Source organism: Hippopotamus amphibius, chromosome 1 (assembly GCF_030028045.1).
Source record: "Hippopotamus amphibius kiboko isolate mHipAmp2 chromosome 1, mHipAmp2.hap2, whole genome shotgun sequence".
Classification (NCBI taxonomy): domain Eukaryota; kingdom Metazoa; phylum Chordata; class Mammalia; order Artiodactyla; family Hippopotamidae; genus Hippopotamus; species Hippopotamus amphibius.
Window position 1 is genome coordinate 121710851 of NC_080186.1, and position 23830 is coordinate 121734680.

At 51.2% G+C, this 23830-nt stretch overlaps 2 protein-coding genes across 2 annotated transcripts in view; both read left to right on the forward strand.

The window, feature by feature from the left end:
* CADM3 (cell adhesion molecule 3) overlaps nt 1–13526 on the forward strand; it is a 29503-nt gene extending 15977 nt beyond the window's left edge. The window contains exons 2-10 of the mRNA XM_057746854.1: nt 1693–1794; nt 3841–3981; nt 4481–4633; nt 5703–5840; nt 6209–6379; nt 8665–8755; nt 9191–9360; nt 11956–12081; nt 12978–13526. Coding sequence (XP_057602837.1) covers nt 1693–1794; nt 3841–3981; nt 4481–4633; nt 5703–5840; nt 6209–6379; nt 8665–8755; nt 9191–9360; nt 11956–12081; nt 12978–13096 — 1211 coding nt within the window. The 3' untranslated portion in view covers nt 13097–13526. The remainder of the gene's footprint in view (nt 1–1692; nt 1795–3840; nt 3982–4480; nt 4634–5702; nt 5841–6208; nt 6380–8664; nt 8756–9190; nt 9361–11955; nt 12082–12977) is intronic.
* A 3361-nt stretch (nt 13527–16887) lies between these two features.
* ACKR1 (atypical chemokine receptor 1 (Duffy blood group)) lies at nt 16888–18421 on the forward strand. Its single transcript, XM_057747284.1, has 2 exons — nt 16888–16978; nt 17417–18421. The coding sequence occupies exons 1-2, from the start codon at nt 16958–16960 to the stop codon at nt 18386–18388; spliced, it is 993 nt and encodes a 330-aa protein (XP_057603267.1). The 5' UTR covers nt 16888–16957; the 3' UTR covers nt 18389–18421.
* The last annotated feature ends 5409 nt before the right edge of the window (nt 18422–23830 follow it).

Consider the following 23830-nt stretch of genomic DNA (forward strand, 5'->3'; position numbering starts at 1 on the left):
GATCTGAGAGCCCTTGTCCTCTTCCTGGCCATCCTTCCTTCTCCCATCCTCACCTTTCTGGCCTCTCTTCATCAAAACTTTCCTTGTTCCCTTTCCTGCCTGCTTCTACCTGTTACAGAAACTCTTTTCTTTTCTTTTTTTTTCTTTTTTTGTCCCCCTCCCCATTGGGGCATTAGAGCGTCTCCTGTTAGGGAACAGAGTCCTTTCTCAAACCTCCTGGAGGATGTCTGTGGAACAGTGGAGAGGGGAGGCGTCTCCTTGCAGGCCAGTGAACTTCTGAAGCTATCTTAAAGCCCTATCCCAAGGCTAGAACTCTTTTCTTTCTAACACCCCCTCCCTTCCCCCATCTCTATCTCTCTGGCCCGGTATTCCCCTCCCTCCCTCCCCCACTCTCTCCTCTCCCTCACCCTTCTTTCCCTTTGATTCGGCAATTCTCTGTCCCTTTTCTTCTCGTGGACCCTAAGCCCATGTTCCACTTATCTTTTTAGTCTCGCACCCCTGCTCCCCCCGTACCCACCCCACCTCGCCTATCCATCCTCCTCGGTCCCGCCGCCCCCTTCCCGTCCTTTCCTGTCCCACCCCCTCCCCGGCTGGCTCTGGAGCGGGCGCGCTGGAACAATTCGCAAAGTTCTGCCGGGACTCCAGGCCCCGGGACAGGGAGCAGCTCCGGACTCTGCTCAGCAGCCGATGGCGTCACTGGATCTTGCGCACGTGATTGGCTACTTCTGGGTTTACGTCGGGGAGATCCTGAAAAGATTCCCAAGGCCGGTTTCTTTGTCCCTCAGCCTCTCAGGCTGAGTTGGGAAAATAGGCCATGGAAACTATACAGTACTTCACAAAAGGGTTTAGGGGCTACCTGCGAGGAAGAGAGCCGGTAACTCAGGCCTTAGACGTGTGTTGTGCCAGACGAGGGAGCAGAGTCAGTGATATAAGATGGTGAGTGGGACTGGAGAAAACTTGAGAATCTGAACGCTGGATAGAAGGTAACAGTCTGGGAAGGCGTGGGGCAACTTTCAACCCCAGCTGTGGTCTCTGTCTTCAGTGCTAAGGGTGTCACCTTGAAGCAGACAGAGCTTTGGATTTGGAATCAGGCATTTAATTTCCGGTCTTTGTTCTTCTGTTTGTAGGACCTTGGGCAAGTCATTTCATTCTGTTTCCTCTCTTCAAGATAGAAATGATAATTCCAATGTACTTATTTAACTGGCTTATTAAAAGTATTAAATGGGAACATATATTTTTAATTATTAAACCTATCGTTATTTTAGTAGATAATTTGGTGTAGCAGAAAGAATTCTGGATCAGGAATGAGAAGTCTTTGGTGATCTTTCATGTTTCTGTATGACCTTCACCAAGTCACTTTTAACCCTTGTGGGCTTGTGTCCTCATCTGTGAACTGGGAGAACTGGACCAGATGATCTCTAAGATCTCTGTTGGCTCTAACATTATATGATTGACTGCTAAAGCTTAGCATCCTCCTTTAATTTATCCCTTCGGAGGGGGACTTCACTTCCTTTTTCAAGACTCTAGTTAATTTCTCCCCTTTGTGAGAAAGCCACCTTCTCTTAGGTACCCTGGTGAACCTACTTTTCATAGGGGCCAGCCCTCTCCCACATCCCCAACAGTGAAAATACAGATCCCAAACGGTAGCAGCTTATATGTAGGGCTCATCCTTGATGGAGACTCTCTCCCCAGGCTACTGGCAAGAGCAGAATTTGGAGCTGGGAACTCTGGCTCCACTCGACGAGGCCATCAGCTCCACAGTCTGGAGCAGCCCTGACATGCTGGCCAGTCAAGGTGAGAATCCAGGCCCCCTCATCTCAATGTCCCTCAGTTCCCTCAGCCATCCTCACGTCATCTCCCACTCATGTTGCCTCCCCGCTGTGTTCTCACTCCCCTCATTACCACACAACTCTTCCTCCTCTCCATTTGACATTTTAGTACCTAGTTCTACACCACCAACTTCTCTTACTCCTCCTTCCCTCACTCCAGTACAGAGACCTCTGTATCCCCTACACCTTTTCCCAAAAATAAAATGATTCCAGGAGGCATGTATTACTCAGAGTAAAGAGGTTCTGGAAAGACACAATCAAGGTAGAATTCTTCAAAAGGAACCAGGGACAGTGGGATTACTAGTCAAAAGTCAGTATATGGCTAGCAGGAAAAGAAAGGTTTCCCAAGCCTTTCGTCGAGATGTTTAGGGAATATATCACTTCCACATTTATTCAGCCAGCTCCGTCTCTGGCTTGCTAATACCAAAGTTGTAGTTTTAATTCTCAAGTTAGATGATTACCCGAGGTACCTTCCAGTGAAAAGAGCACTGCCTTGAGAGTCAGGAGGGGTCTCGTCCTAACAAGAATCACCGATCAGTACAGTGATCTTAGGCACTCACTTCCCCTCCATCGCCTCACTGCCTGCATCTGTAAAAGGAGGGAATTGCATCCCATGATCCCTAAGATCCCCGTCAGTTCTAATTTTTATGATTCTAATCGCTAAAACTAGCGGCCAGGCTTTGGGCTCCAGTCTGGAGACAGCCACCCGGAAGCGTCAGTGCTTGGTGTCAACTCCGGCAGGTGCCACCTTCACTCCTCAGGGCCCCTCCTCGGCTAGGAGCGCTCATTGAATACACCGTGGAAATGGAGCTCTGGTGACCAAGAAAGACAGGAATCAGCACGTAGGGCAGGGGTGAGGTTGATGCCATAGGAAGCACGGGGATCGCTTTAAGTTGCTCAGTGTAGGAAGTACGTTTCCTGGTCTCTGATTCAGAGATGACAGTGATGGTTATGTAACTTAGCACCATAGAAGAACTGTTGTGGATGTTTCCCAAATCAGAACCGGAAAGTGTTCTTTTAGTTCTGCAGAGGTCAGTGCTGTTGGTTCACAGGAAGTCAGACCTGAAGAGGAGGGAAGCAACATTGGGAATCAGAGTCCATGCTTTGGGGGACATGGGACAATATGGGGTGCAAGAAGGAAGTGTCTCACAGACGGAGGGGCCCACAGCGAGGCCTGATGAGAAGGCACATTTGGGATTCAAATGACTCATCCACACAATATCTTATTAGTCCTTCTTTTGTTTAACTTGACTAAGTAGAGAGGGATTAGAAACCATTTTTCCATCACATCGAAGGGAAAACTTCGATCCATTATTCTTTAAGAGAACGTCAGGATAGTGATTTGGGTTTGTGTGTTAACGCGGGAGGTGGGTAGGACTGATACTGAAAGGAATGTGTTAAGGGAGATGGTGATGGAAGGGCAGGTATTGTTGGAGGAATTCAAAAGTCTGTGTGAAAATGTTTCAGTTTTTTTTTTTAATCTTTTTTTGTTTGTTTATTTTGCAGTTTTATCATCTACCTCTTAACGTAAATGAATGTGCAGCCCAAGGGCTGGCTTGGCCTTTTCTTCGCTCTTAGTTTGGGGATTATTAGTCACAACCGAGTCCTGTTCTTGCTCTTACACGCAGGTGGTGGCAGGAAGGTAAAACAGAATGACAGATCCGTGTGTGTGTTTTCAGAGGTGAATGATAGAACTCTATCAGAAAAGATACATGTGGAGTGGTACGTGTAGATTTGGGGTGCTTTAACCCTCTAAATGTTTGTGGCCCTGTCAGTTGATTCAGCAGATATTCAACACGTGACTGTATTTCTGTGCATAAAAAGCAAGAGGAAGTAAGGTCTGTCTCCTCCTACCCCCACCCCCACCTCTATTCCTGCCCCCGTGATGCGTTAAGACAATACAGAGACATGGACCTTGGGTGTTCTGAATTAGATGAGGTGGACTTTGGCCCAGAAATGGGTGGAGGGGCTAGCGCTGCCCCCAGAAACTAACGCAATTCTACTCCTGCAGACAGTCAGCCCTGGACAGCTGATGAGACCGTGGTGGCTGGTGGCACCGTGGTGCTCAAGTGTCAAGTGAAAGACCATGAGGACTCATCCCTGCAGTGGTCTAACCCTGCCCAGCAGACTCTCTACTTTGGGGAGAAGAGAGGTAGGATCCCACGAGTTCTCTCCCTCCATGGGACCTGCGGGCTAGGGAAGGGGACTGCCGAGCTGAGGGGAAAGCTCCCTGTATTCCAGAGGCTGAGAAACGTGAAGGGATGCTATTTGAGGAAGCAACAGGCCATGGGCTCCTCACCTGGTTCCAGAGGAAGTGCATTATTATGGCTCTGACCTAGGCCATGCATGGTCTTATAGGGTCCTGGAGTGACTCATCCCAAAGAAGCCCTAAGAGTCAGCTGATGTCCGTATTGCCCCCGTGTAGCCCACAAATCCAGCCTACTTTTCTGAGTATCTCTGAGGCTACTGAGCCCAGCGGCCCAGGAAAGTAACTGAATAGACTAAAGACTGCTCAAACGCAGGAGCAGTTTCTTCCCCCTGCCCCAAACCACCCTAGACCCTTTCTCGAAAAAAAAGCTGGCCTGGGATTGGAAGAGAAAGATGAAAGGCACCAGTAAAAGCCTTGCTTCCGATTCTTCCACTTCCCCCAGCCCTTCGAGACAATCGGATTCAGCTGGTTCGATCTACGCCCCACGAGCTCAGCATCAGCATCAGCAACGTGGCCCTGGCGGACGAGGGTGAATACACCTGCTCCATCTTCACTATGCCTGTGAGAACTGCCAAGTCCCTCGTCACCGTGCTCGGTGAGGCTCCCAAACCCCAGTGTCTCCACTGCGCCATGCTTCCTTGCAAACACATCTCCCTGGGTGGGCCCCTGAAGCAGCCTAGAGCCAAGCAAGTCTCAAGCATTTTGGGAAAGTTCAGCCTGTGTTTCTGTTGCAGTGGAATGAAATGCAAAGAGTGCTGGGATCTAATCTCACCTCTGCTTACTGTTTACTCTGGGACACATCTCTTACCCTCTTTGAGCCCGAATCTCCTAACCTGTAACAAAAGGATGATAGTGTCTAGTCCATGTACCTCCCAAGAGTGTGTGAGGGGAACATGGGAAGTATGTGCAGTGTATGATTATAATTTCCAAGACAAGTACCCCAGTTGTTTGCATGCTCTCATCTTTTTTTTTTTTTTACAAATTTATTTATTTATCTATTTGTTGGCTGTATTGGGTCTTCATTGCTGCACAAGGGCTTCCTCTAGTTGCAGCGAGCAGGGGCTACTCTGCTTGTGGTGCACGGGCTTATTGAAGTGGCTTCTCTTGTGGAGCACAGGCTCTAGTGCGTGGGCTTCAGTTGTTGTGGCACACGGGCTCAATAGTTGTGGCTCGTGGGCTCTAGAGCGCAGTCTCAGTAGTTGTGGCTCACAGGCTTAGTTGCTTCACGGCGTGTGAGATCTTCCAGTACCAGGGATCGAACCCATGTCCCTTGCATTGGCAGGTAGATTCTTAACCACTGCTCCATCAGGGAAGTCCTGCATCCTCTCATCTTGATCCTATATTTCAGTTTCCTTCTGTGCTTCACTGAGCCTCACACTATGTCTGTGGCCACCCAGTTGTGCTTTGGGGTATTGGATCATGTATCATCTCAGATATGGTAAATCTCCCACCACCATATCTCCTCCCCCGGGGGGTGGTCTTTCCTCCTGGTCCTCAGGGAGGAGATCAAAGAGAAAGATAATTTCTCTAGCCTTCTACCCATCATAAGGCAAAATACAACCCAGATATTCTAACCCTCAGAGAGTCTATCTCGGCAGGGAGATCTGAGGCGTGACCTCAGCGTGCCTCTCCTTCCTATCCTGGCCATCCCCTATCCATGGCAGGAATCCCACAGAAGCCCGTAATCACTGGCTACAAGTCATCGTTACGGGAAAAGGATACAACCACCCTAAACTGTCAGTCTTCTGGGAGCAAACCTGCAGCCCAGCTCACCTGGAGGAAGGGGGACCAAGAGCTTCACGGTAAGTTCCTCCTGCCTTGGGGGTGACTGGAGGAGGTGGTGCTGGGGCAGCAGGGAAGAGAGAGGGAGAGAGGGGTACATGTCTGTATGTCTGTGTATGTGCACATAAGGGATGGTGTAGGAGAAGAAAGGGGAATGACAGATATTCTGTGTACACTCGTGTGTGTGTGTGTGTGTGTGTGTGTGTGTGTGTGTGTTGGGGCCTCCATCCTCCCTGTGTGTACATATCCATTTCACAACTTCCTAAGTCTGTCTAAGTTGAGACACACCATCTGTATGTCTACAGTGGGGCCCACACAATCTCTGCATGTTAGGGCTCACCCTGCGTCTATGTGTGTGTGTGCGTGTGTGTCTGTTTCTGCTCCCTAGGGGAACCAACCCGCATACAGGAAGATTCCAATGGCAAAACCTTCACTGTGAGCAGCTCAGTCACCTTCCAGGTCACCCGGGAGGATGATGGGGCCGACATCGTGTGCTCTGTGAACCACGAATCTCTAAAGGGAGCTGACAGGTCCACCTCTCAACGCATCGAGGTTTTGTGTATGTCATGCGCTTGTGGGTAAAGAGGATCTGGTATGAGATGGGGAGTGGGGGAAAGAAAAGTACGGATGACTGTATATGAAGCACCAGGCACAGATAAGTAAGTAGGTTAAAAAGAATAAGACAGGCGCTGCCAGGGCCAGCCCAAGGGTCAGCAGACTTTTCCTGTGAATACCCAGTAGTCAGCGTTTTAGGTTTTGAGGGCCATGTGGGCGCTGACTCAACTATGTAACTCTGCCGTTGCTGCAGGAAAGTAGCCATACATCGCATGTAAACACACGAACATAGCTATGTTCCAGTAAGACTTTATTTACAGAAACATGTGGCTGGCAGGATTTGGCCCAAGAGGTAAGTTTACCATCTTCTGGGCTAGGCCAGTGTTATGCACCCAGATTGTAAATTGTAGCAGTCGCTGTAGCACATCAGGAGCCAGAAGACACAGATTCTCGTCAGCCCTCCACCACTTGCTCGCTGAGTGATGTTAAGGAAATTACTGCACTGAGCTTGATTCTTTATTTGCTAAATGAGAAGATAGACATGGAATCACGAAGGCGTCTTCTTGGTCTCACATACTATGAGTTCAAGGAAAGAGGTGGTAGGAGGACACACCCTCTCTGGCATCATTATTCCCAGATTTTTCCCAAAGTACCCCCCTAGTAAGCCCCAGCTCTATGATTTTTCTTGAGATTCTGACCTGAAATGGCCACTGTCACAATCACTACTCCCAACCTTCCCAAGGATCCTTATCCGTCTATGGAATCTGCCTTGAATACAGATGGGAAACATCCCACTCACCTGCGGAAACTTACAGATTTTCAAAAAGAACTTTTCTAAGTGGAAAAGTCAAGGGGAAAAAAATAAAGTACAAAGGCAGAAGATAATGAGTTATAAAAGAATGCATTTCTTGTCCTAACTTACCTAAAGGCTGGGTATTTTTCTAAAATAACTCAAACCCTTCATCTCTTTCTTACGGAAGATCCAGGCCTGACTTCAGTGCTCTTTAAATCAATTGCTAGACGCATTGCTGAAACTTGAACATGAGGTAGGTTTGGGGTGCCATCACTGTCCGTTTAGCAGACTCTCAATCTGGAAACAGACAGCCTGGCTCCTAGCCGCAGTGCCACTGCTTACCAGCCCAGTCTCTTTCACCAAAGCATTTAATCTCGTAGTGGCCCCTGCTTTCTTCAGTGAATTTTCATGAGGATACATGAAACGATATATAATGAAAGAACTTTGTAAACTTCAGAGTTCTGTATTGCTATAAGGTGTTCCTCTGATGATTAGTTCTGAATGTAAAGCCCCTGGCCTTGGGCTCCTGGTTCAGGGCCTGGTTTCTGGCCAGGGCTAAGGAAGGCCCTCCCCTGTCTGAGCCCCAAAGACTCCTCTGTTAGGTACCAGACCATCTGGCAGTTACTCTCCAGGGACCCTTTTGGCCCAACTGTGATCAGCAGTCAGGCGACAAATGCTATACTCCAGGCGCTGCACTAGAGGTTTGTCTGGCTGTGGGACCCCGGGACACCCATTCTCTCACCTGGCCTGGTTCTCTTTGTCCTGTTTGATTGGGCTGAAACACGTTCATTAACCGGTTGTTAAGGTTGGCTCTATCCTTAGGGGAAGCTCGGCCTCTTTATCTGTTGTTCTAAACCGGCATCTGGTTGTATTGTTCTACGCGGCCATCTGGACCAACCTCCTAAGCAGCCCTTCGGCATCGGTGGCAGATGCCATTATTCCTTCCCAGAGCCCATCTATATGGTGTCCTTGCATTTTTGCAGCCAAAATATGACCCCTCATCTCTTGCTGTTTCAAAGCTCTCACTTCATTTTTGGACCGGCCCCTCAAAATGATATTTTGCATTAAAACATTTCTTCCCGTTTAAACTCCCTTGCAGAGAGGATGGAGAGGTTGTGAGCCCAATCAGTGGTCAAATTCAAGTTTATTTGTTCTGTCAGAAATATGTATTAAGTCCCAGTTAGGTGCTAGGCGCAGGTGATCCAGTGACCCCTCTTCTCAGCTCGCTGTTAAGACGTCCCTTGTGTCCCCAGCAAGGACAGACCTTCCGTAATCCCACCTCTGCAAGGTTGCCATGTGACTCCCTCACACATCCAAGAGCAATAGCGGTCTTTGCTCACAAAGGTGGGGCAGAGGAGGTGGCCTTTGTTCACAGCCTCTTGGGCTCCTAGGCCTTTGGGGTGGAAGCTGAAACGCATAACTGGATGATTTTGAGATCGAGGCGATCTGCTAAATCGTGTGGAATTTTCATGTTGACACCATCTCCTTCTCCACAGACACACCAACAGCGAAGATTAGGCCGGACCCTCCACATCCCCGGGAGGGCCAGAAGCTGTTGCTGCACTGTGAGGGGCGTGGCAATCCCGTGTAAGAAGACCCATTTCCTGGACTTCAATACACCTCTACACACTAAGACTCCACCTGAAGTCTTCCCATCCCCGTCGCACTGTCTGAGCCCCTCATTGTCCCTGACACTGTCTAGCAATGCCCATCCTCTGACTGTTTCAGCAGAAGTGGGGAGGGGCCTCTCCCTGGCTGAACCCCTGAGGTCCTGAGGTTCCCGTAAGGAACCAAGTCACAGTTAGATACGAGCTAGTCAAGCTCCCTGGTCCCCAGACTGAACCCCAAGGGGTGTCACCCTCCCCTGTCTCTGAGCAGCTCAGTGTCTCTGGCCCCTATAACTGCTCAAGCCTTCATGAAACGGTCCTTGACGTCCTTGCTCCCAGTTTTGTCTTGTCTTGTCCTCCTTTAGCTCTCTGCCCTACTCTTCCCTGAACGCTTTGGATTCCTGTGCTTCAACAGCCCCCAGCAGTACCTGTGGGAGAAGGAGGGCAGTGTGCCTCCGCTAAAGATGACCCAGGAGAGCGCCCTGATCTTCCCCTTCCTCAACAAGAGTGACAGCGGCACCTACGGCTGCACAGCCACGAGCAACATGGGCAGCTACAAGGCTTACTACACTCTCAACGTGAACGGTGAGCCCTCCGCAGCTCCCCTCCAGCAAACCCCTTGTCCTCTATGCCATCTGGTACCCTGGTCTTTCCATCTCCTGTAGCATCCCCAGACCATAGTTGGGAGTGGACTAGCAGGGCCACAGCCCACCATCAGAGGGCCTTGAGGACTTTGACTCCAGGTCCACTCTAGAGTGTGAAGTAAGGAAAACTCAGTGGAATGGTGGTCTTCAATCGGCCTTTGTTCAGCAGTGGTGACCCAGGCAACAGCATCCTCCGAGCCCTGCACTCACCTGGCAACGAGAATAAGGGGTCTGTGTGTAGAGGCCCCAGGGCCTCTGAAGTGTGGGTGTAGATGCATCTCCCTTTGCAATGGGCTGTCCTCAGAGTCGCTTCTCCTGTGACTAGTACAGGTTGCATGCTGCTGCTGTCATCTCCTTTTCTGCAGACCTTGGACACACTGTACTGAATCCAGATGGAAAATATTGATAAGTTTGTACTATGCTGAGAGATAGTCAGAATCTTTTCTCAGATGCCATGTCTTCTAGAGAGACAATGTGAGGCTCCTTCTCTGAAGTTCTTCCCAAAGGTGTGACCAGAAAATCCAGTTTCAGGAGAAGTGATGGGCTAGGACAGAGGCCTCTTAATGGAGAGTCGGCAGGAGGTTTTTTGAAGACCCCAACAGTGGTGGGTCCTGCCAGAAAGCCTTAATAAGCCTTTCCTGAGAATAGGAGAAAGGCATTGTCAGGGGAGCATCAGAGACTCCCTTACTTGAGATGCCCATTAAAGCAGCGTCGGGCAAGCAGCCAGGTCTCCCAGGGGTAAGGGACCAGAGATCTTGGGACCAGAGTGTCAAGATGGGGTGATTCCGACTCCAGGGGCAGACCGCAGCACCCGGGAGCTGCCTCAGCACAACAAACAAAGCTATTGTCGGGTGCCAGGCGCAGGGACAATGTGCTGAGGTCCCGTGTCTGCCCCCAGATCTCTCCAGGCCAACTCTGACAACAGTTGGCAGTGACAGAAAGTTCCCGTGACCTGTGGTTGGTCTCTTGCTGGTCCCCCCACCCTGTGCTGAAAAGCCCGGTCCTATTTGACGGCATCTGCTTCCAGTGCTGACGCCTGGCGGTAGAATGAGTTACTGCATCTCCTTCCAGAAATAATCCAAAACCTCATTGACTCCCACCTACCTGGAGTGAAAGTAAATGGAGCTCTGCCTAGAGACAGCCACCTGTAATTGATGACCCCAGAGGTCATTTTGGCCATGCAGACCTACGCTTTTCTAGGGAATTTCCTTTCCCATAGCCTCTGGGATAATTATCCAGGATGATTTTTAATGTGGATTCTGTCTCACATTCTCCCTGGATGGGGGGCTGGGGGAGGGAGCAGTGGGTAACCTTGCTGTGCGTCCTCCAGCTTACACCGTCACACCCACCCCTCTTATAGAGCCCCGGGGACCTTCTCCTCCCTCCCTCCCAAGCAGATCATAAAAACTAGAGCATAAATTTTTTTTTTCCAAATAAGGCGGAGACAGGCAAGGAACTAAAAAGCTGGCCCAGTCAAGCCTGAGGAGACATAAGGTAGGAGAGACAAAATGTATAAGGAGTCAATGAGGCATCAAGACTCAAGCTGAGTCTATAAAAAAACAGTAGCTCTCCCATGGGTGGAAGAGCCATAACTACAGCTCGTGTAATTTCAGACACATCAGAACCGGGTCCTGGGCCCGTGCACTGTCTCCTCTGACCTGTGGGACTCTGACTGTGGCTGCGGCTCTCCTTGGCATGCCTGGCCAAGCCTGTGCTTGGGAATCTATCCTCTATATGTGCTGCTATGGGGAACGGATTCTCTATATCCAGTGGCGGAAACCTTGCCATCATGGCAGGCAGCAGTTCAGTCTTTGTCCTTCCCACAAACCTTTGGATGGCGGGGAAGTGAAGATGCAGTCCCAGACCTCTCTGATGAGACCTGCTGGAGGATTGGGTCTTGGTGGGACTCTGAGCTCCCCTGCCAGGAAGGAACAGTGTTCTTTATACAGGGAGTCAGTGCATCGTCTTTTGTAAGGTGCTCTCAAAGTGCCTATTCCTGGCTCCATCAGTTTTCATTGCTTCTTCCCTATCTGATATCAGGACAATGGGTGAATAGGGTGAGATGCTCCCCTCCTCCCCGCCACCAGAAAGGCCAACTCAGAATATAAAGCAGACAAGAGGGTAAGAGGGCATGGGAGATAGAGAAGGAGTACTCTGATAACCCAGAAATTGAAAGAAAAAGACAGAAAGGCACACAGACACACTCACGGAGACAGAGAGAGAGAGAGAGAATAAGAAATGATTTAGACGTTAAAGTGATGATCTTTGACCAAGGTCAAGCTTCAGGTTCAGGAACTCAGCTTGAAAGGTTAAGTGTGAGCAGATGTATCTATTTACTCATGAATACGTTAGTTTAAAACAATTACCGTGTCCCAGGTACTGTGTAAGAAACTAGGTACAAAGTAAGACATGCCACTCCATTCTCCTGACATTAGTCCTTGCACTCTGCTGCGTAAGATGATCCACGGCCAGGTCAGAAATGCTGTAAGATAAAGGTCCTTCCCAGATCTGACTGTGTGCCTCCCCCTCCCTCCAGACCCCAGTCCGGTGCCCTCATCCTCCAGCACCTACCACGCCATCATTGGTGGGATCGTGGCTTTCATCGTCTTCCTGCTTCTCATCCTGCTCATCTTCCTCGGACACTACTTGATCCGGCACAAAGGTCAGAGGCATGAGGGAAGCATCGGGAGGACTTGGGAGTGGGTAGCGAGGTCAGTCAAGGGCAGGCAGCTAGGAGCAGGCTGCAGGAAGGGCCTTCGGAGACTCAGGTGGCCCCTTGGCATGTCTGAGGAGGAAAGAACGCAGCCAACCCTGTGATAACGGAGCACCACCAACCCTGCAGTAGAGCCTGATCATTCAGTGATCATCCAAGTAAAATCAAACCTTCCCACTCCGTCAGCTGCTGCTCCCATGCTGCTCTACCTCCAGGGTCTCCTGCTGTAAGACGGAGAACTGCCAAAACTCTGCCTCTCCTTCCCATTTCTTCCTGCACTTTCCTCCTTTCTATTTAGCCTCAAGTTTTTGGTCCTTTAGTCTCCTCGCCCCTTGACCGCACACCACTTCTTTCCTTTTCCCTCCTCTCCTGTATCCCTGACATCTCTCCCTCTTCTCTTCTCTCATGCCTTGCTCTCAGACGTCCCCCTCTGTTATCCCTTCTAGCCAGCAGCCAGACTACCTGGACCGGGCAAATGCTAGCCAGATCTCAGCTGCATTGTCATGGAGCTGACACAGCAGTTTCCCTATCAGCACCTTACGTGCACACACGCATGTAAAACACACACACACACATATATACACACACATACACACACCATTTTTTTTGGTCTGTATTATAGATGAGACTCTAATTAAAGGCAAGGTTCATTAATTCTTGGGGGTGTGGTCAGGTGAGGGATGTTGGCAGCGAGATGCAAATTAGGGCAGGTGGGGAGGAAGAAAGCACTAGGCAGGAGAAAAATTACAGAACCAAGGTGTGGGTGGGTGGATGGGATAGTGGACAGAGGGGCTTCGGAGGTTTGGACACTGCTCCTGAAAAAAGGAGCGTCTCTTTCCCCCCAGGAACCTACCTGACACACGAGGCGAAAGGCTCCGACGACGCCCCAGACGCGGACACGGCCATCATCAACGCAGAAGGCGGGCAGTCGGGAGGGGACGACAAGAAGGAGTATTTCATCTAGGGGCGCCCCCCAGGACCCCGTGGGGACTGCTGGGGCCATCACCAACCCGGACTTGTACAGAACGACCCCAGGGCCGCCCCTCCCGCTTGCTTCCCAGCCCCCCCACCCCCCTGTACAGAATGTCTGCTTTGGGTGCGGTTTTGTACTCGGTTTGGAATGGGGAGGGAGGAGGGCGGGGGGGAGGGAGGGTTGCCCTCAGCCCTTTCCGTGGCTTCTCTGCGTTTGGGTTATTATTATTATTTTTGTAACAATCCCAAATCAAATCCGTCTCCAGGCTGGAGGGGCAGGGGCCCTGGGGTGAGGAAAGCAAAAAAACAAAAAAACAAAAGCAAAACACCTAGCGTGTCAGGAGGAGAATGAGGAGAGGGTAAAGGCAGGAAAGGAGCAGGGTCCGCTTGGCGGGGGGCTCTCACCAACCCTCCATCCTCTACAGCAGAGCCTCAGGCTGTGCGCAGGAGCTGGAGGTGGCCTTTCCTCTGTGAGTCGCACACCTTGAGCTCTGGACAGAGGAGCAGATACCACCTGACACCCCTCCTCCACCCCGACGGGAAGGGAGTGAATGGGGGTCCCCCAGGGGATGTGACCTGCAGGTGGCCGGTGGAGTGCAGCCACACGGGGGCCCAGGCCTTCCCCGTGGGGGAGGATGCGGGTCCCTGCAGGAAGGACAGATTTGGAGAGGAAGGGTGGCTGAGATGGCCCCCCACGATGAATGAAGCCAGGCCCCTCTCCAGGGAACCGCCCTTGGGGGAGAGCAGAGCAAAGCTGCCCCTCCTTGCTCCAGCAGCTGTGGGAGAGGAGCTGCTCTGGGCCCTAAACTGCATCTGCTTCCCCGTGGAGGGGGCCCTCGCTCCCAGCCAAGCCCCGGACTGTTGCACGGCAACCACTCGTCTTATGGCATTGCTCAGCAACTCCTCCTCCCTGTCTTGTGCTGCCCTGTGCCCCTTTCTGCTCCTGAAGCTGTCCCTTAGTCTGCCCTCCCCCCTCAGCAGCCAGGCAGACATAACAACAAAAATACTAAAAGGAGCTTCACTGCGCTGAGCTGTTTCCTGCCCAAACGAGGGGAACGATGTGAGTGTGTCTGTGTGTGTCTGTGCACATTTGTACTTGTGCGTGAGAGGCAGAGGGGCTGCTGGGCAGGTGGGCGGGCTGTGGGGCATGTAAAGGAGGGCTTTGGGAGCTGACGGTTCCTAGGCGGGCTGTATACCTCACCTGGGATGTTGCTGCCTCCCGGTGTTTTCCATGCCGTCCCCAGTGCCCATCTGTCTTGGAGAAAACAGTCCCAGGGTGTGTTTTTGCTCGGTGGTCCACCTCATCTCTCCCTAAAACACAGGGCATTCAACCCCTGCCTGCATTTCGCCTCTGAGAGCCACAGAGCCAGTGCCACAGCCTTTGCTATGCACCCCTCCGACCTCTCCCTGGCACTGACCCTGGGATGGCCACTGTCACTTCTTGTTCCCATAGTCTGTGCCCCACGTGTCGAGGGCTGGGAGTGAAGCCCTATCTCCTTCCCACCTCCACCCCTAGTTTTGATTTTCTGTCTTCCTTGTGGCCGAGCCGGTTGCCGTGGAGACGAGGCTGCAGGCGGCAGCCCGCCTCAGACCCGGGATGCCCCTGGGCACCGCTCTCACCCTCCTCCAGCATGTCCTCCTGCCCTGACAACCCAGGGGCATGCCAAGTGGGGGCAGCTGCAGCCAGCAGGTCTGCCTACCCCCTTCAGTTCAGGTAATACCGATGTGAATCTTCCAGCCGCTGGTTAGGGCCCTGGGCCCCCTCCTCTTACGGCAGCAAGGCAGCCTGGGGCCCCTGGCCTGTGGGCTCCCTGCCTCCCAGCACCCACTTTTGGGAAAATGACTTTTCCCCTTTGAGCTGAACCACTCTGTCCATATTACACAGAAGCCATATTTGTACGGGGGGGGGCGGGGGGAGAGGGGCCGTTGTGCTGTGTGTGTCTGTCTGGGGGTGGGGGCGGGACAGGGAGCAGGGAGGGCATCGTGTATCTTTATAATCTTTCTAACTCTCCTGTGCTAATCTCAGAGGGGCCACCCTCAATATATCTGGATTATCCGTGTCCTTCGGCTGCCTCCTTCTTGCCGCTCTTGCTCCTGTTGGGACGCGTGTGTGTGAGGTGCTGTTCTGCTGGTCCCCCTGCACCTGGTGCCTCCAGGGGTGGTGTGTGCCTTGCCGTGCCACTCTCCCCAGGGCACCTGGTGTGGAATGGACATAACTCTCCAAGGGAGAGAAGCGCGTTCATCCCCTTTGGCCAGGTCCTTGCCTTCCACAGTGTTTGGGGTCGAGCACCTGACTGCTCCCATGCCCTCTGCCAGGCCATGCTGGAGAAGGAGGAGACCCCCCAACACCATTCCAGGACCATTTCAGCAGACCCCCAAACTCCCTTTCTAGCCCCCCTCATGTTGAACCTGAAATTGAAGCTAGTGTCCTGGGAGAAAGGGGACCGTCTCGGCAAGGTGGCCATCCCTCTGCACCTTTGCTTCCACCGCCAGGCGCCCCGTGTGAGTGAGAAAGAGCACTTGGCAGAATTGGAGCTACCCCATCCTGTGCTTCCTGGGACAAATGAAACAGTGTCACCTAACCAACCCTGTCTATCTCATCGTTCTGACTTGGATACTGCATGACTCACCCCTCCCAGTGTCCAGGCTAAGTGTCCCCAAGTGAGGAAATGAAATGCAGGGTAGGGGTGGAGGGAAAAGAGCAGAGATAATGTGAAAGCAGTGAGGTAGTGGGGGGAGGGGGTACCAAAGAGCAGAGGTGTCGGTTTAGGGGCATCCTCCTGCAGGGTACACGTCCTTTCTCCCTGCTGGCTGGAGAGAAATAGCTCTCTCCCACCACGAGAAACTTTACATCCTGCTCAGACACAAGCCCAATGCAGCATTTCCAGAGGCTTTATGTGCCCCCAACAGAAATATGAATAGAGATTACTCCGTAGGCAACAGTCCCATTTTAAAGTATGCTGTCCCATCGTCCCCCAGAGCCTGCTTTAACTTGTCACATCATGTATTCTGCTTGGTATGGAAGATGCCTTCGCGTGCCCTTAGGTGGCTGGGCAAATGCCCAATCACTCCCTGAAGTAGCTGCATTATGCAACCTTGACAGCCGCCCCTCAGCCCTCCCTCCTCTCGCACTGAAACACCCAGACCCAGAGACAGCAGTGCACATACCCAGACAGCTGCCTACAGCCTAGCACTCAGGTATACACAGGATACAGTGCACAGCCACACGCACAGATCCATGAGTACGTTCCTGCACCCAGACTGAGACACAGAGAGCCCCTGCCCGCACACAGGCTGTCGGCATCACGTGGGTCCAGCCACAAGCACCACGAACACCCCCTCCCACAAACACGTCCCTTTTGAACTCTCTCTCCTTGGATCAAGTTCAAGGGGACGGAGAAGCAGTGAGAGTCATCAGCGGCCCTTTCCCTTCAGCTTCCCAGCACATCTCTTATCTCTGTTTCACACTTCACCTCTGCCCCCATCTTCCTTCCTCGTGCTTGAAGAATCCCTTTTTGCTGGAAACCCCCCTGGCTACTCAGCCTCCCTTTCCACCTTTGGGAAAATACCCACTTTCTAGTCCCCACCTTTTTCCTTTCCCGAGTGCAGGTCCCACCAGCCGAATCCAACCTCAAAACAGGAAGCCGGGGCCCCAAGTGGTCCTGAGGCTCAGGCAGGCAGTGGGCGTGAGGCAGAGACTTCCTGAATGCACCCCTCCACCCTGCACTGCCCGCCCCATGGCCCTGCCCAGAGCTGATGGCCTTCATTAGTCCCTGGCACTTATCTCAGAACCACAGCCACTGGCAGAACTATCCCAGCCCATCTCTCTGCCCGCCCTGAGCCCAGCAGCATCATGGGGAACTGCCTGCACCCGGTGAGTGTGGGGCTAAGCCGAAAGTCCCACCCTCTGTTGCCCCCTGCCACCCCTTCTGTCTGCCCCTCGGGTCTGTATACCTCTCTGCTTCTCGCATCTCTTGTCCCGTCCCTCAATTTCCTTTTCCCTTTCTTACTCCAGTGTCGTAGGTCCCCCATTATGTGCCTTCTTGTTCATCTCTGTCAGTTCCGTCCAGGACCACCCCCTTGCCCCCTCCCCCCAAGCCCTGTCCGCTCCCCTTCCCTTGCTTTGCTAGACTCTTGGCTCCTCCTGAGTCATCCTGCCTTGTCCTCTGGCACCATCCCCACTGCATCCAGCACTTCCAGCCCCCACTTCCCCCACTGTCCTTCTCTCCCCACCTCTTGCCCTCGGTTCCCCGGAGGTGCTTCAGTGGGGTAACTAGATACTCTGATTGCCTCTTCTGAGGATGTCCTCCAGGTGGCTGATGACAGCTCTACTAAGTTGGTCCCTGAAGACAACGCGTGGAGTGAATTTCTTGAGTCGTACGAAGATGTGGAGTATAACCTCACCGACGTGGAAGCCGCTGCGCCCTGCCACTCCTGTACCCTGTTTGACCACTCCTCACTGCCGTTCTTCATCCTCGTCAGTGTCCTGGGCATCCTGGCTAGTGGTGCTGTCCTCTACGCGCTTCTCAGACCTCTGTTGCGCTGGCAGGTGTGCCAGGACCGGTCTATCCTGGTGCAGTTGGCTGTGGGCAGCACTCTCTTCAGCATCATGGTCCCCATCCTGGCGCGGGGGCTAAGCGGGGCCTTCATCACCTCCCTGTGCCACCCAGCCCGCCTGGTCTCCTATGGCTCAGCCTTCGCCCAAGCTCTGATGATAGGGTGTCGTGCCTGCCTGGGCCCCAAACTGGGTGCAAGCCAGGCCCCAGGCCTCAGGCTGGGGATCAGTGTGGGACTTTGGGGAGTGGCTGCCCTATTGTCACTGCCAATCACTCTGGGCAGTGACACTTCCCAAGGACTCTGCACCGTGACCTTCAGCGGGGAATGGGAAATTTTGCGGTACATACACGCTGCAGCCTGTTTTGCCATCTTCATCGTGTTGCCACTGGGTTTGTTGGGAGCCAAGGGGCTGAAGAAGGCCTTGGGCAGGGGGCCATGTCCCTGGATTGATATCCTATGGGTCTGGTTCATTTTCTGGTGGCCCCAGGGCATAGTTCTGGTATTGGACTCCCTTGTAAGGTCCAGGGCTGTGATGGTATCAACATGTCTGGCCCAGCAGGCCCTGGACGTGCTGTTGGACCTGGCAGAAGCCGTGGCAATAGTGCACTGTGTGATTACACCCCTGCTCCTCGCCCGGGTCTGCTACCAGGCCACTCACGCGTCCCTGTCCTCCCCGCCTCTCTCGGCAATACAGTCTCACCCAGACACCCTTGGAAGCAAATCCTAGCTCTCTTCCCACCTGTCAACCTGAATTAAAGTCTATGCTGTTTTTATGAAGCTGGTGGTTTCTAATTTTGTCTGGGGATGTAGAGGAGAGGGAGGAGAATGGAGAGAGAGAAAGACATTTCACGCCAGACTTTCCTGCCAGCGTCTGCTTCTTTGGCTGGCCTGGGGAGAAAGTGAAGGATGTGCAAACGTCCTAGGGGCATACAGATGTTCTCTTGAGGTGTAGGGTTACTGCCATCTCAAGGGGGAAGAGCAGGGGAACCAGAGTATGAGGAGAGCAGCTAAACCTAAAAAACTAGAAGAGATGGCTTAGCTAGTAAAGAAAGAAGAGAAGCCGCTGCAAGTGAAGTAGGAATAGAAGCGGGAGAGAGAAAAACAGAGACGCGTGAAGATTAACCCAGAGTATGACTCCCCCTCCCTGCCCAGTCTGTCCAGCCTTCCTCTCTGCCTTCTGTGTCTCTGTTGGTTTTGCTCAGAGATCAGAGTGGTGGTGGGGAAGGTGGAGAGGAGCATCCTGGGGGATCTTACTTAGTCCAGGTAACATATCAAGGATAATCTAAAACCACTTCCCAGGAGTCATCTCCCCGAGGTTTATTCCTCAGCAAATCCTAATCCCCGTGTGTGTGTGTGTGTGTGTGTGTGTGTGTGTATGAGCATGTGCGAGTGTGTGCATCTGTCTCAACCTCTTAGAACCCATGTCCACATTAGATGCATGCATGTAATAACAGATGTCTACATGTGTACTTGCCTCTCCATTAGTGTCTGACTTGCATACACCTGTGTGTGTGCTCTGATCTCTCTCAGGCCTCTCTCTCCACCTCATTCTGCCCTCCATCCTTGTTCTCAAGACATGGAATCAGAATATGTAACTCACTCTTTACCCAAATGAGTTTTCTTTACCCCAGTTTCTGTGTCTAGTCTTCTTCATGAAGGATGTATAGAGAGAACTAAAAATCAAGGAGTTGTTGAGGCGAGAGATACCTGATCTGGCTGGGTCGTCTGCTTGGAATCCTTTACCAAATTTCCCTTTCAAACACCTTTCAGCTCTCAAAATAAACCATTTTTACCCACACAAATACAACCTTCTGCCTTCCACACTGTATCCCTTTGCCCTGGGCACCTCTTCCTGAACCACCACCTCCCCCCCCCCCCCGCCCCCCCGCCATTCTCTGGATGCTTAGTCATGATCCTGAGGGCTTTTCCTCAAGCTAAGTTCAGGTGATGATGGGAAGGACCATGAATAAGCCTCTCTTCATAAGGGGAATAACTTCTCCTGGCACCAACAAATTCACTGTCTACCCAAGGTGCCGCACACACACAAATGAGTTTCTCCCTCTAACACAGTTAAAAGCTGGGGAGACTTGAGAGTCTTTCATTTTTTCAAAGATGTGCTATAACTGGTTTCTCCCCTAAACCATTTCTGCTTGACTCTTTGGACTTTGGAGATAAGTAGGAGAGTGAGAGAGAGGAGCAGAGATGAGTTAGAGTATCCTAGGTGCGGGGAATTTTCCTGGGTGGGTGCAGCGAAAAATCCTCTCAATCCCCCACCTCCTGTCTCTTAGCAACCACCAGATTAGCTGCTGATTGGTGCATCCTAAATTGAAAGGCAGGATTTAGGGACTGATTGAGACGAAGGAGACATTCGGAAACAGAAAGAAAGGCAGAGACAATGAAGAAAAAGGAGATAATCTACAAACCTAAATTATGCTAAGGTCTCCGATCACAGTTTACGCACGTGCCCCAGTGTTTTCTTTTTTCTTATTCCCTTTCCAGCCTATTCTCGTAGTTTTTCCCCCCTCCAGCACCTGACCACTCTCTCAATCCTTCAGACACTGGCCAACTCCCTTACAAGCTACTGGATTCGGAGGCTGACCTAGTTAAGGGGGGAGGAGAGGGCATTTTCGACTTGCTGAATCTTCCAGTGTCAACCTGATACAAGGGAGGCTTAATTTAAGACCACTAGGGTTGTCTTATCTACCTACCAAGCCATGCCTCCAGATAGAAATCCCTCCTTGCTCAGTCCCATTAGAGAAACCCTCAGATAGATCTGCAGCTCTCACATCTCTCACAAAGGAAAGGCAGAGGCAGAAGCCTGCAGCTGATAAGAGGTCAGGATGTGTTGGAGACACCTCCCCATAGCTATCTCCTCCCCATTCCATCCTCACCACTTTGCTCGGGTCCCCTTGGAGGCTGGCCTTTCCCTGTGTTATCTATGCTGCATTTAGATAGTTCTTTGGTAAGTCTAACCCCGCCCTCAGTCACTTCTTTAAGGCTTTCCTGGGGGTCCTGTTATCAGAGTCCATTTAACCTACTGCATGCCACCACTCCCAAGCTAGTCTAACACTGGCATCTTTCCTGCAAACTTCAGGAATACAAATCCTATTTCCTTTGAATCCTTAAGAATTTAATCTCAGGGAAGGCAGGGACTTTAGCTGTGTACGACTTATTGGGCCTCTGGCTAAAGAAAAAAATCCTCTCAGAGAGATGACAGCTAGGGAGCAAGCTCTTGGGAACACACCATGCCCTGGGGAGGGTCAGTCTGCATTGTTTCTTTATGGAGAGAGACATTTCTTAAGGGAAGATGGAAGGCCACATTGATGCCCATCGTTCATTGATTTCAAACTGGAGCCCCTCCCAGAGGATTTAGGAAGCAGATACCTGGTCCTTATACCCTTTTCTCTACTCCTATTTGCCTAACCCCCTAGACCCATCATCCAGAAACCACCCTCAGAGAATTCTGATCGAAACTTCACTGGGATTTCAGACCCAATTCATCGCCAACTCTAATTGCCAGGGATTTGCATGAAAACCATCATATGCTATCTAATTATTCTGACAACAGCAGCCCGCCGTCTGGGCACAAGGAGAATCGCAGTTTTAATTAACAATAATGCACCTTGCAGACGAATGTGACTGTTTAGGTTAATTAACAAGTCCAAGTCCTTCCAAATCATCTCTGCACATCTTCTAGGTGATTCGGGCAGGAGGGACATGGGGCACACAAGGGGTGGGGGAGGTTTAGAAATCCACTCAGCCAAAATGCTTATCAGCTTTCATCTTCCTTGTAACTATCTGGTGAAGGGAAGAGGGAATATCCAGGTGAGAAAGGCCTTTGAAAAAATTGATTTAGGGAAATGTAGGGGCATCATTTGAGGGGGATTTTAGGCATTTTTATGTCACCCTTAGACTTTTAGAAACCTTTTAGACACAGTTGTAGAAATGAGAGGAAAAAGTCCTTGTAATGCTCAAATATCTTTGATTCATTGTCCAGTTGTTTGCAAACTTGGAGTCTTCCAGGAGATCCCCAACATTCTCAGCCTTGCCATTTCTCCCCACATTTTGGGGTATGTTCCTACCACATTTGGGGGATACTTAGAAGTTGCTTCCTTCCTGAGGTTTCACAGATATTGTCTCAAGTTCCACCCTTGCCCTTCTCAAGGATCATTGTTTGTGCTTTTTTTCCTGAGTAGTTCTCTGCATTCTGGAAGAGTACACTGCATGTGACTCCAAACTGCATGTTTCTGAAGGGCCTGGACCTTCTCTTCTCCCTCTACACCAGGTATCATTAATGTGGAGGAGGGGGCATAGCAGGTCTATTAGAAAATCTAAGGAAGTGTGTGAAGTCTCTTTTCAGGAAAATATAATACTACACCCCAAATGTGGTACTTAGTTCTCCCTTGCTGCACTCAGAGCTAAACTCACATGCTTTCCCACTGCCTATTGGGACCTTATAAGTCTCCTCCCTGCTCACTAAACTGGAGGCCCAGTGGCCTAGGGGACTTTCTCTTCTTTGATTGGGCAGTTCCCGTTTTCACTCTAAGAGTCTTTACACTTGACATCTCTTCTGCCTGGAACGTGTTTTCCTGTGCTCCTTCTGTGACCAACACCTTCTCATCCTTGAGATCTCAGTGCAAATCTCACCTCACTCAAGAACGACCTTCCTTGACATCCAATGGGCTGTAGCCCCTGGCACCCCAAGCACCCAATGATTCCCCACCAATTCACCTGGGACATTTCCAGTGTACCATGTATCACACATTGAGACCATCTCTTTCTTCATCTGTTTGCTTACCAGCTTACTGCTAATCTACCCTTCCTCCCACCACTAGAAAATAAGCAGCAAGAGTGCAAGAACTTTTCCCCTTTTGTGTGTGGAACATAGTCAGAGCTTAGTAAACATGTGCTAAATATGGGAATTAATTAATTTCATATGGATTAAGTATGGTGCCCCACCTGGAGCGTTTATAGTTCCATGGGGAAGAGGAACAAGCAAGCAAAGAATTAGCACAAAAGAACTGCCAGAAAACAGGGCTCCTTCCCTAAGTCCTACAGGCCACCTCTCCCACATCGTGCAAGCGTTTGGGGGCCGGAGAGCCTGGAGGGCTGTCAGCACATGACTCCTGAGAACCTGTTTTCTGGGTCAACTTTCAGGTGGCTGGAGCTGGGGGACTTCACCACTTCTCCACAGTTCCCCAGCCACGTCAGAAGAGTGATGCGTGCTTTCCTTCCGGACAAAGCTGCGAGCTTTGGACAGCAGCGGAGACCTGGGAAGGGCTGTCATTCTTCATCTTTACTTGACAAAAACTGAGTCCCAGGAGACTCTCCAGAGTTCTAGGAGACAGTCTTTCATAGGCTCAGAACCAAATTCGGAGTCCAACCACCTTCTCACATTTCATCACACTTAGCGGGAGAGCCCACACCCTCCTTGGACCCAAAAGTCATTTCCATCTCCTTGTTGATTTTTTTCTTTTCTGTTCTCCCCTCCTCCTCCTCTTTAGTTGCAGTTTAGTGCCCCTGCCCCCTAGCCCTTCCCAACCTCTGAATTCTGGTTCCTTCTTCTTTCACGTTCCAGGGCCTCAGGCAGCCAGAATGTGGCATTTATCACCCTGCAGTTTCAGGTACTTGGTTAACCCTTTAAGGTGCTTCAGGGTGTATAATTAATTTCATTTCAAAAATGTATTGAGTGTCTTCTAAGTTCAAGCCACTGTGTGAGGGACTTCCCTGGTGGTCCAGTGGTAAAGAATCTGCCTTCCAATGCAGGGGACATGGGTTTGATCCCTGGTGGGGGAACTAAGATCCCATATGCTACAGGGCAACTAAGCCTGCAGCCCACACTCCCTGAAGCCCCAGCAACACAGCTAGAGAGAAGCCCACGCACTGTAATGAAGACCAGTTCTGGATATAAGCATCTCTCTAGACCCATCTGATCCCCTCCTGCCACCTTCCTTGGTTTGCAGACTGTCCCAGTCCTCTCCCTAATAACCCTGAACATATCTGGATCCCAGGACACACAGGAAATCCACGAGGCCCTCAGACACATAGACTGCTTCATCCAGGCCTCTGTTTCACAGCTACAGACCCTTAGCAAACCATAAAGCCCCAGGTCAATGGCGGTTCCATCTCACTGTTACATCCAGAAGGTTCTTTATGTGCAGATACAGAG